Source organism: Sinocyclocheilus rhinocerous, unplaced genomic scaffold (genome assembly GCF_001515625.1).
Source record: "Sinocyclocheilus rhinocerous isolate Xijiao unplaced genomic scaffold, SAMN03320098_v1.1 scaffold1434, whole genome shotgun sequence".
Classification (NCBI taxonomy): Eukaryota; Metazoa; Chordata; class Actinopteri; order Cypriniformes; family Cyprinidae; genus Sinocyclocheilus; species Sinocyclocheilus rhinocerous.
The window spans coordinates 211,902-223,609 of NW_015642853.1; the positions used below are offsets into that span (position 1 = coordinate 211,902).

Consider the following 11,708-nt stretch of genomic DNA (forward strand, 5'->3'; position numbering starts at 1 on the left):
GAGGTGTGGCTCTGAGTGAGTGAGAGGAGGCGTGGTTCTGAGTGAGTGAATGAGGGGAGGTGTGGCTCTGAGTGAGTGAGAGGAGGCGTGGTAGTGAGTGAGTGAGTGAGAGAAGGCGTGGCTCTGAGTGAGTGAGAGGAGGTGTGGCTCTGACTGAATGAGTGAGTGAGTGAGTGAGTGAGAGGAGGCGTGGCTCTGATTGAGTGAGAGGAGGAGTGGCTCTGAGTGAGTGATAGGAGGCGTGGTTCTGAGTGAGTGAGAGGAGGCGTGGCTCTGAGTGAGTGAGTGAGGTGAGGCGTGGCTCTGAGTGAGTGAGTGAGAGGAGGCTTGGCTCTGAGTGAGTGAGTGAGAGGAGGCGTGGCTCTGAGTGAGTGAGAGGAGGAGTGGTTCTTGCTGTCGGAGAGAAGAAAGAGATAAAGTGCAGCTGGTATTGCTGTATCAATACTGCGGGAAATGATACTGATACACTGATACTGAACTGTTACAAAGATTTCACTATAGATATGTTGAAAAATATTTTTGACAACATTATTAAGAAACCTAAAAGATTTGGGGCTTTTGAAGAAACAATCGAAGCTGGAGCCCCAGAAGCCACACCCCCCTTCCTGAGACCACAAACCCCAGTGAGCGTTTATCCAGGTGATGGAAGAACATATTTGAGAGAAGGAGTGCCTCTGAGTGAGTGATAGGAGGCGTGGCTCTGAGTGAGTCAGAGGATCAGTGACTCTGAGTGAGTGAGTGAGTGAGTGAGTGAGTGAGAGGAGGCGTGGCTCTGAGTGAGTGAGTGAGGTGAGGCGTGGCTCTGAGTGAGTGAGTGAGAGGAGGCTTGGCTCTGAGTGAGTGAGTGAGAGGAGGCGTGGCTCTGAGTGAGTGAGAGGAGGAGTGGTTCTTGCTGTCGGAGAGAAGAAAGAGATAAAGTGCAGCTGGTATTGCTGTATCAATACTGCGGGAAATGATACTGATACACTGATACTGAACTGTTACAAAGATTTCACTATAGATATGTTGAAAAATATTTTTGACAACATTATTAAGAAACCTAAAAGATTTGGGGCTTTTGAAGAAACAATCGAAGCTGGAGCCCCAGAAGCCACACCCCCCTTCCTGAGACCACAAACCCCAGTGAGCGTTTATCCAGGTGATGGAAGAACATATTAACTGCAGTTTATCGAGTCTTCCATTTTTTTTTAAATCTGACCTTGAGATCCAAATGTCATTTTGGAAGGATTGAAACGGCTTAAATTATGCTGTGAGTCAGATTACAGCATTTATCTGCTGCTCCTGAAACTCCCTGAAGCTGAGGTGCATTTGAGTCATGCAGTTTTATTTTACTTCTTTTAATAAATACATATACAATAAAGAAATATACATCTTGTTTTGTGTTTTTGTTCATGAAGAGTTACTTTTATGCATTCATAGGTTTAGGATGAAGAGCTGATGACATTCAGTGTTAAAATGCAATACAGAAAATCACATATTCAGACTGGTTAAGGTCTGTTTAAGAGAAAGTATGTTAGTGTAATTACTATTCACTGGTTCATTTTAAATACACAACCATTTTAATGCCGTTAGAGGTAACACTTTATTTTGATGGTCCCTTTTGAACATTCTGTTGACAGTAAGTAATGTTGCACCTACATGTCTACTAACTCTCATCAGAGTATTAGTAGACTGTTTGCTTAATATCTGCTAACTCTTTATTGTCATGGTCTCCCAACAGACATTCTACTGACTATAATTAACTTTGCAAGTACATGTCAATTTATTCTATCCCTAACCTTACCAGTCTACTGATACTCTACTAATACTCTAATGAGAGTTAGTAGACATGTAGGTGCAACTTTACTTATAGTCAACAGAATGTGTTAAAGGGACCATCAAAATAAAGTGAAACCCAGTTAGATTTTCTTGTTCTTTATTAACATTTAATGCAATGTCATTTTAAATGTTTAAAAACTTGTGTGTCTAAATGTTTTTGGGTCTTATATCCACTTGTTCATTTAGATACAGTCACATTTGTAAAGCAATAAACAAAAAGTGTGAATTTCGTGAATCAATGTATAGGCCTAGAAAGGCAGAAATCAAAAATATAATTTCAAGGTTTACCTAATATAGATTTTTGTAGGTAGCATGTCAGACCTAATTATAGAAAAACATAGACATCACTGTCACTGCCGGGAAAAGTCGATGAATCATTACTGATGTGTCAGTTTATTTTAATATTTATTAATGTTTTAGCACAATAGTGAAATAGCTGATATTAATTTTAATGCCATACTATAATGGCAATTTTATAATTGATAAGATCGGTAAGCGATTTTTACCAATGTGCGTGGCCATGTTTGTTTATTGAAATGTATCGTCAGAGAACAGAAAAAGTAAAGATAATGTAGCCTGTCCACTGTGACCTGAGATGAGAGAATGAGTGACTGTCAGACCAGGTGGAATATGGAGTTACATAATACAATCCTTTCTGAAGTTTCAAATTACTTTCAAAAGGTGATTTACTTGTTGAGATCCAAACTATACGTCAAAAACTTGTCCAGCCGAATTATTGTCGTTTAGGATTTAACGTGTAATTCTGCAGCTCTATCAGAGACAGATGGACAGCATTGACCCGCAACTAATCATTTGCTTTGATGTTTGTTTTCTCGTACAGCACCGCTGACTGACAAGCCTCCCAAGATCCTCTACCCGTCTGAAAATAAGATGAGCGTCATGGAGATGCAGCTGGGTAAGAACTGTTTATTATGAGCTGATATTGCATAACTGTCTGTAGGGTCTTACAGTAATGCAATGTGCTGTGACCTTGTGCTCTGTGTGTGTGTGTGTGCAGTGAGTTGCAGTCCTGGATGGCTCTCTGTGCTGCGCTGAAATGATTGTGCTGTGTTTGATCACCTGTGTAATGTGTCAGAATCGCACCTTTGTAAAACAATAGAGCTTTTATGTGCCACATTTCATGGTCATTTATGGCTAAATGAGTGTGAGAGTCGCTGACTCGATTGACTGAACATGAATGGCACTCTTCACAAAGACTAACCGGTCTCAAATGACTGCAGACTCGTTGAAATAACCCCACTAAACTATGGTTGTTGAAAGACTAGACTAAAAATGCAATGCACTTTGAGAAGCTCAGGCTGATGCAAGTGTTGATGGGATTCTCGGATTCTCTGGATTCTGTTCTCTGGCATCTGTGGAGTTACAGTCGAGTCCGTTTTTGTTTAGTGCTTTCTTAATACACATAGTTTCAAACCAGCTTTATAGAAAATCACAATGTTTGCTTATAATATCTTAATATCTTCATGTCTTATAGTATACATTTATCAGAATAGAGCTATGCAATAATATAGTTTACATTTTGCCACTTTATAAACAATTAAATAGTTGAGATCTGCTATATTTTACGTGAGTGTACTGGATGTATGCAGGTAAGGTTGGACATACAGTACTGTAGTTGTATAATTTGTTATTAAATTGTTAAGATTTGAGTTATTAATTTGTTATGTGGTGATTTGGGAAATTATGAAACCTGTGAGTTTTTGTTCAATTTATAATAATTTGGTATAGTGACAAGCCTAATTACTATTTAGTGATGCGTATCACTGCTGTGGTTGAATAATGCGTATAAATGACAGGGTTAAACTGACGATCTTATCACTCAACCCTAAGCAGTTTAACAGAGGAGTTCACTGAAAATCGTGGCATAATACTTAACACATTGTACATAGTACATAATATGTGTCCATGTGATGTTTGGATAATGGAGAAAAAAACTCTGTGGGGCAAATATAATGTCAGTAATTAAGCAGATGTGTTACTACTAAGATTAAGTTGTGTGAGTCTTTGAGCTCCATCCAGGATTGAACAGTAGAGCACAGGTGGATGTCGTGGAGGTGGATTATATGGAAGATCTTTGAGATGCTGACGCTCGTCACATGACACAGAATCTTGACATATTCTCACAGCGCAGAATTGTCTGTAAGATGCAGAAATTAGCCTTTCTGAAAATTAAGGTGTTGGTTTAAGGATGTCTTTGGACATGAATTATTCAGGTTGGAAGCTGTTGAAGTTTCAGAGAGATATGTTTTAAAGAAACAGAGAAGCCTAATTCGATCTTTGTCTTTTTCCTATTTGGAGCCTGATTATCTTTAGTTCGTAACTCAGGGGTCTCCAAACTCGGTCCTGGAGGGCCGGTGTCCTGCAGAGTTCAGCTCCAACTTGCCTCAATACACCTGTTTGGAAGTTTGTAGTATACCTAGTAAGACTTTTATTAGCTGGTTCAGGCGTGTTTGATTAGGGTTGGAGCTGATCTCTGCAGGACACTGGCCCTCCAGGACCGAGTTTGGAGACCCCTGTCGTAACTGGTATATTCTGGCTAAGATCAACCATTGGTTTTACCTGCTTGTGGAAGCTGATATGTTTTGTAGCTGGATGTATTATGGACCAGAATCAGGTGTGCGTGTGTGTGTGTGTGTGTGTGTGTGTGTGTGTGTGTGTGTGTGAAAGAGCCTTGTTTCGCTGTGGTTTTCAGCCGGGTCTCTCAGTGCCGTGAAGCAGCAGATGTCTGATGTGGTGGATGGGTTTATGGTGTATTAAGATGGACGTGTTTGGTTTGATGTGATTTGTGGCTTCTGCATTAGGAAAGGCTTTTGATCAGAGTAACACACCTGTGAAAATATAAAAGAAAACATCTGTGAACTGATGTTTCTGGCCTGATAGTCATGAATAATCTTCATATACACATTGCTTTATTAATAATGTGAAATGAACCTGTAGTGGATGTGTCATCTACCCATCATTTGAACTATAGTATTTCCCACAGAAATGAGCAAAACCAGATTTGGCTCAGGTAGGACAGGAGCATTAGATTCAGATGTGACTCTTTCCTTTTCTCTCGAACTACATTTGTTCCAACATTCCCAGACCTTCATTAGATGCCAAGCACCATCTGTTAGTTTGCCTGTTGTTCTTCTGCTGTTGGAGTCTATGGCTGCCCACAGAAACAATTGGATGACAGTTGTGAAATTTGTTAGATTGATTGGGAAGAGCAACAAAAACATTCCTAGTGATCGTTTGGAGTCTCCGTCTCAATCCTTGTAGCTCCACTAACAGTTTACATTTTACAGCTGTTTCTTCTCAAGACTTTTGAAACATCAGCGGCATGACCTGAGAGCTCCTCAGCACCACCTGCTGGTCATTTAATGATTAGATTTTGTGCTTATGTATCTGGATTTTAAAGTGAACTCAAACCTCTTTTTACTTGTGATAGTGGCTCAGTTTGCATGACATTCACACTGCTGTTTATAGGAAGCCAAATTCTTTGAATAGGTTTACAAACATGTCTCATTACAAATCTAGTAATCATCGCTTCACAAAAATGTGAAAATAAAGCCTAACTGTAAACGAGCCGCTCTGAGGCGCTGAAATGGATCACGAGCTGCTCACACGGCATGAACAAGGTGATGCTTTTACAGCCCTTTGCACACTAATGTTTTCTTGTGTGAGAATATAGATGCGAGATCTGTTCACGAGCGTCTCTTTCTTTCTCTGTTCTAATAACCCTCAAACAGCTCCAGCGGTTCCTCTCTAAGCCATGACTCCTGACATGCATTTTCAGCTATGAGGCCTGACATCAGGGCAGGAGAGATGGCCATCGAACGCTGCGTGACTCACTTGCTAAATGGCAGCGCCACCAGCCTTTCATTTCCATCTGAATGCACCACTTGAGAATCCAAAACAATGGGCGAGCACGACTGTCAGAGACTCAACGAGAATGCTTTTGGCAAGTGGGTCACCAGTGGATTGGATGGACTAGTTTTGCATTTTACAGATCTAGTTCTGCTTCAGAGTGCTCAGGCTGCATGAACAGGAGTGCTTTTAAAGCATGATGTGATTAGAGGTTACAGCGTTTAAACCCAGAAGAACATTAATAGAACATTTGCCTTTCAAAACTGACACTGATGATGCCATTGTGGTTGGTCTATTCTTCTGGGCATTTACAATTCAGTATGTAAATATTGCAATTCCATATGCAAATAAACTCAAGAAAGAAGCTTGGTCTTCTCTTCCTTCATTTATTTATGTCTATTGTTGACACCTGATTGTTGATTCTCATTGCAGTCAGGAAACTATGCATTGAGCTTTATGACGAAAGTTTCTGAGAACTAAGACTAAAACCTGGACTCAGTTATCATACCGTTTAATGTTTCTGAAAATTCAGATTTAGTTGTAATTTTAATTTTTTTTTGTTCAGTGATCTTTGAACACACGGGTGTGCATAAATTATCAGTGTTTTTAATAGATAAAGAACATTACTGTAGAATATATATAAAACAGTAAATATTTGGCAGATTTCAGCAACATGCATTAATATTTCATTGTAAATATAAGCATAATTTACAGTGAGTGCACTATTTTGAAGTGGAATATTGCTCTTTTGTTGTATTTTTTTCTGCATTGTATATCAGCCTGCTTTCACAGCGCACAGAACCATTTCAAGACTAATAATTATGTAACTGTGCAAAAGCTGCAGGTCTCCTCATGTCGATGCCCCCCGCTCTGACAAACCGCGCCATTTTCCGTCTCTATGCAGTCGACCGCTGCCGCTTTGGTAAATGTCACAGCCGTGGGGCTGTACGGCAGATCGATATTACATCATTTTTCTCAATTAGAGAATGCTTATCATTAGTCTAAGGAAGTCTTATCTGTATTCAGCCGAGCCTTCCAAGTAACAGGACAGGAGTTCCACGCTAAATAAATGGCCAGCATGATTCCCTCAGATAATACAATTCTACATCATACTGAATCGATGGTGATGGTCCGACTTTCCAGCCACCAGAAACCTTTAACTACACTCTTAGAAGAAACGGTTCTATATAGAACCTTAAAAGGTTCTATCAGGTGCTTCATATATGGAACCCCTAAAAGGTTCCATATAGAACCCTTTTCAAGGGTTCAATCAAAAGAACCCTTTAGGGTTCTTTGTAGCCTGGAAAAAGGTTCTATATAGAACCCTTTAGGGGTTCCCGTGGGATTATTCTTTGGATTTATTTTTTGTTTTATTTTAATAAAATTTTAAGACTTAAACAGCCCATATAGCTACTTTATCACTAGAAAAACTGAAATAAGCATAACACATCAAGGTGTTGTGTGATCATTTAAGACACTTTTATTAGCGTTTACAATGACAAGCAATATATAACACAGCAATTCATAGTGCAACAGTTACAGGGATTAACATAAATCAATTTTTCTTTATTTATTCATACTTTTTAATATTTTTACTTCTCTAAAATAGCACTCTCCATTTTAGAAATAGTTTTTTCAACCCCCTCCACCTTACTCACCCATCCAACATGTCAGTCACAAATATATGTTGATTGCTAGAATCCTCAAAAAAAAACAATTGAATGTTAACTTGCACAAATAAATAAATTGAAAGTTGACTTGCAAAAATAATTAAATGCATAAGTAAAATTAGAATGTGAAAAAGTAATCAAAACTTCAGATTAGCTGCATTTCCCAAAGTTGGTACTGTGAGGAAAAATAAATAATGTACCTGTTGTGTTATTGTTTTGCAGCAAGTTAGTCATGTTTCCTCTGACTTCCACTTTTCAGCACTCTGATAAGGTGGTGGTAAAACTTTAAAAGTGCTCTCTGAGATAGATGAACATCTACAACAACCAAATACAGTGTGTTTAGAATAATATACAATGTTAACTTGCACAAATAAATAAATTGAAAGTTGACTTGCAAAAAGAATTAAAAATAATTAAATGCATAAGTAAAATTAGAATGTGAAAATGTCATCAAATAGTATATTAATGACAGTCCTATTTTGCATCTCACCACCAGGTCATTACCCTTTACCTTAAATAAATGTCAAGTATTTACTCCACATTCTCCTATAAACCAAGTAGTCTGACTTTTTCTTTTTGTATACTGCAACTTTTGCCAATTCTGTAACCCATGAAAGATGGTGAACCACATTTCTGGAAAGGGAGAGAAAAGACTAACTAGTAGTATTGTTTTTAAATTTATAAGCATTAAATGTTAATTTTACATTCAGATAAGCATTTAAACAATAAAAACAAAGGACCCATGACAATTTCAGCACTGGGAAGGGCTAAATAGTGATGATTGAAATTAACTGTGAAATTAATTAATTTTCTCACTTACCAATGTAATCGTCGTTGTCCCGAGCGCTGAGCGCAGTCAGCGCACCATGAACCGTTGAAGTTTAAACAGCGGCGCTCGCGCGCTTATTAGTGATCACTCTCGCGAGAGGCTGCGACTGAAATGCGGCGCTGTGCAGACGGGACAAAACTGATCAGCGCATAAATACACGTTCAAGTTGTTTGCCGTTTATGTCAAAGATAATTTTATGCATCTGTTTGGAGGGATGAGTTATAAGAATAGCCTTTTAGAATCTAAATGAAACACTGAAACTCCATACGATATGAGCATGTTGCTCGTCAATAAAAGAGCTGTACGGCATCTTACATGGCATGATACGTGCGGGCTTTCACATGGAGCAACATTTACTACACAGAGCCGTTGTTCACGGTGTGTCAAAGTAAAATTGAAATAAAAACACAAATACAATATAGTATAATAATTTTAAATAGTCTAACGTGTAAACATACATAAAGCATGGTTTAGCCCAAAGAACCCTTTTGTGCCAAAAAGGGTTATTTCTCCTTATATAGAACCCCAAAGAACCCTTTTTTTTAAGAGTGTAGCTGTAAATTTATTTGCACGCAGATGTTAACTCGTTTGATTTGTGTTTTAGTTTTATGTTTGGGGACTGTACATTGACTATACATGCATTGTATCTTTTAAACCTTTAATTCTGAAAAGTAAATACGAATGAGGTTACTGTCGATCCTTGATTTATCGCTATTCTATGCTATCCTGTCTATTAAAGTTGAAGATTTGAGCACTTTAATGTGGTTTAACTCGTCTTCATCTCTTTGAAATGGATTCAGTGCTGAGCATGAGCGTGACGTCTCCAAATCGCTTTTATTTCTCTTTTTGTGTCTGTTGCATGCACGATCCGCTGAGCCTGTTTGTATTGATTGGGAATGACGATAGCTTTCCTTGAAAATGGATGAGCTGTTGATTTGTACTTTTCATTTTTCAGAAATCCTATAGCGTAATTGTCACTGCAGAAATCAGAATCAAATCATCTTCCTCTTGAGCCGCTCCAGTCCACTCCAGTCAATTCAAATTCACTTTAGCCGTCTGCGGTTCGCTGTCGAGCAGAGAGTTCTTATGCTGATCTCTTGAGCTGTTTTTCCTGGGAACAAAGCGTCTCTCTGCCATATTGAACAGAAGATGAACATGTTCTGGTGAGTTAAGTGTGCGTAAACTACTGTTGGCATATCACAATTCATTTCAGAGGTAAAATAACTACTTGGAGTTTCAAAATCCACGGACCAGGCGCAGCTCGTTTTTACGTGCTGTTTAAGATCTGATATCGATCATATCACAATAATAGACCAGCATTACAAAACGTTTCCTCATTCAAATAAAAATACAGCACTTTCACAGACAATGAGTGCGAAGTGTGTAGCAGAATTACTAGTTCACCCATCCAGAAGTACTAGTTATTTCAATAACACTCCTGCTAGTTTAGATCCCAAATTAAACATCAATGACATGAAAGTCACGGAAACTTCGGCAAATCCAGTGACTATTTGCAGTCTGAGAACATAAACGTGACTTTCTCTGAATTGCAGAAATTGTGTGAAACCAGTCAGATTGATAAACGACTCACTTTGTGTGTCTCTCAGTACTTGGAGCTGAACGAGCATTCGTACCCCCTGCTTTTACACAAAGCAACTTTGCCTGCACCAGCATGTGTCATTTGTGAAAGTTGAGCTTGTCTTGCTCTCTCTCAGCTGTGGCAGTCAGTGAAATGAGCAGATATTGGCTGTGCTGTCTTGCTCTGCCTGTGACTGACCTTCAGTTTCCAGTGATCGCAGACGAATAGAGCAGGAAGGCCTCATAACACACATGCTTTCTCACTTCCTGTGTGTGTCTGCACGGCTCAGTGATCATGAATGGAGGCAGACGGCTCTGGCTTAAGCCTCTCTGGCCACTATGAGACTCAATTATGCTCAGTGTCGTGGTCGACTGTGTGTCTCCTCGCTCACACCTCTCCTCATCTCTCTCTGCCCGTCGTCTCTTTTTGAGCTTTGTTTCACTTCTCTTCTGGTCTGCATTGTTGTATCTGCTTGCTTCATTGCACGGGAAGTGTGGCATTGCAGAGCAGGAAAGGAGATGGAGACATTGTCGATATGACCAGCCTAGCACCATTTACATTTGTGTGTGTTCTGCAAGTAATGTCATTTCTACAACAGAAGACCTGAGACAGACAGACCACACACTCTCCTTCAGGAACGGTGACGATCACTTACCTGCTCTCATCCTATCCAAACACGGGACGTTGGTGAGATGACAGAGATGTGAATCAGGCTGACAGAATTTCTGAATCCCCTGTTCAAATGGACACATTGAGTTGAGTTAACATCACATTCGTTTAATGAGATTTTAGGTAGGAGAGCGAGACGGTGACAGATAAATAAATCAGTGCTGACACATAAATACTGTAGGGAAAGGAGCGTGTGCAGAATTCTGAACTTACAGCTGTGAAATGCCAATGTGAGGCACTTTTCATATCCATGTCAAACGACTGACATATAGAGAGGGTGAGACAGGCGTGTGTCGTCCTCCAAATCACTCACTGTAGACGCATTAGTTACAGTCTGAGCTGTCCACTAGACTGAGGCAGATGACTCTTATGATTCATTTCTTTTAATGAATCATTCCAGTTCTCACGTCCCAATTCAAATACTTATGCTCTATTCTGTGCCTTTTTGTAGTATAAATAGTAAGAGCAGTGTGTTCATATGTATATACTAGGGGTGCAACGGTTCTCTGTAAAAATCGAACCGTACCGTTCTCCACACACCGTTCGGCACACACTAGGACTGCACTTTTCATATCTATGTCAAACGACTGACATATAGAGAGGGTGAGACAGGCGTGTCGTCCTCCAAATCACTCACTGTAGACGCATTAGTTACAGTCTGAGCTGTCCACTAGACTGAGGCAGATGACTCTTATGATTCATTTCTTTTAATGAATCATTCCAGTTCTCACGTCCCAATTCAAATACTTATGCTCTATTCTGTGCCTTTTTGTAGTATAAATAGTAAGAGCAGTGTGTTCATATGTATATACTAGGGGTGCAACGGTTCTCTGTAAAAATCGAACCGTACCGTTCTCCACACACCGTTCGGCACACACTAGGACTGCGGTTCTAGAGTTCAGCTAATGCATGTTTCTGTTGATGGATACAAATTCTGGCTTCCCAATAAAATACAACAAGAGCGATGAGAGAGGGAAAAAAAATGATACGTGGACAAACCAGTCACTCTTTAATCAATACGAGTGCTTAATGCGGGAATAACTGTCATTTATGCCATCATCACGTGTTGATAGTGCAGGTGAGACCTGAACAGCACATGTTGCTATCTGTGTTTAAACTAAACTCATTTAAGCCTTGCCAGTTTAAATATTAAAGAGCCAGAAGACGTGAACTCGCGCACACAGTGAGAAGATCTGTGTGGTCGCTCATCCGAAGCACGTGAACCCGCGTCTCAGAACGCGTGCAAATATTAAGCTCTCTGTGAAGTATTGTG

General features: G+C 39.6%; 1 protein-coding gene across 6 annotated transcripts in view; it reads left to right on the forward strand.

The window, feature by feature from the left end:
• The window catches only part of LOC107756873 (interleukin-1 receptor accessory protein-like 1-B), a 165,105-nt gene that overhangs the window by 90,670 nt on the left and 62,727 nt on the right, over positions 1-11,708 (forward strand). For all 6 annotated transcript variants that reach the window (XM_016574189.1, XM_016574187.1, XM_016574191.1 and 3 more), the window contains one exon: positions 2,660-2,734. In XM_016574189.1, coding sequence (XP_016429675.1) covers positions 2,660-2,734 — 75 coding nt within the window. The remainder of the gene's footprint in view (positions 1-2,659; positions 2,735-11,708) is intronic.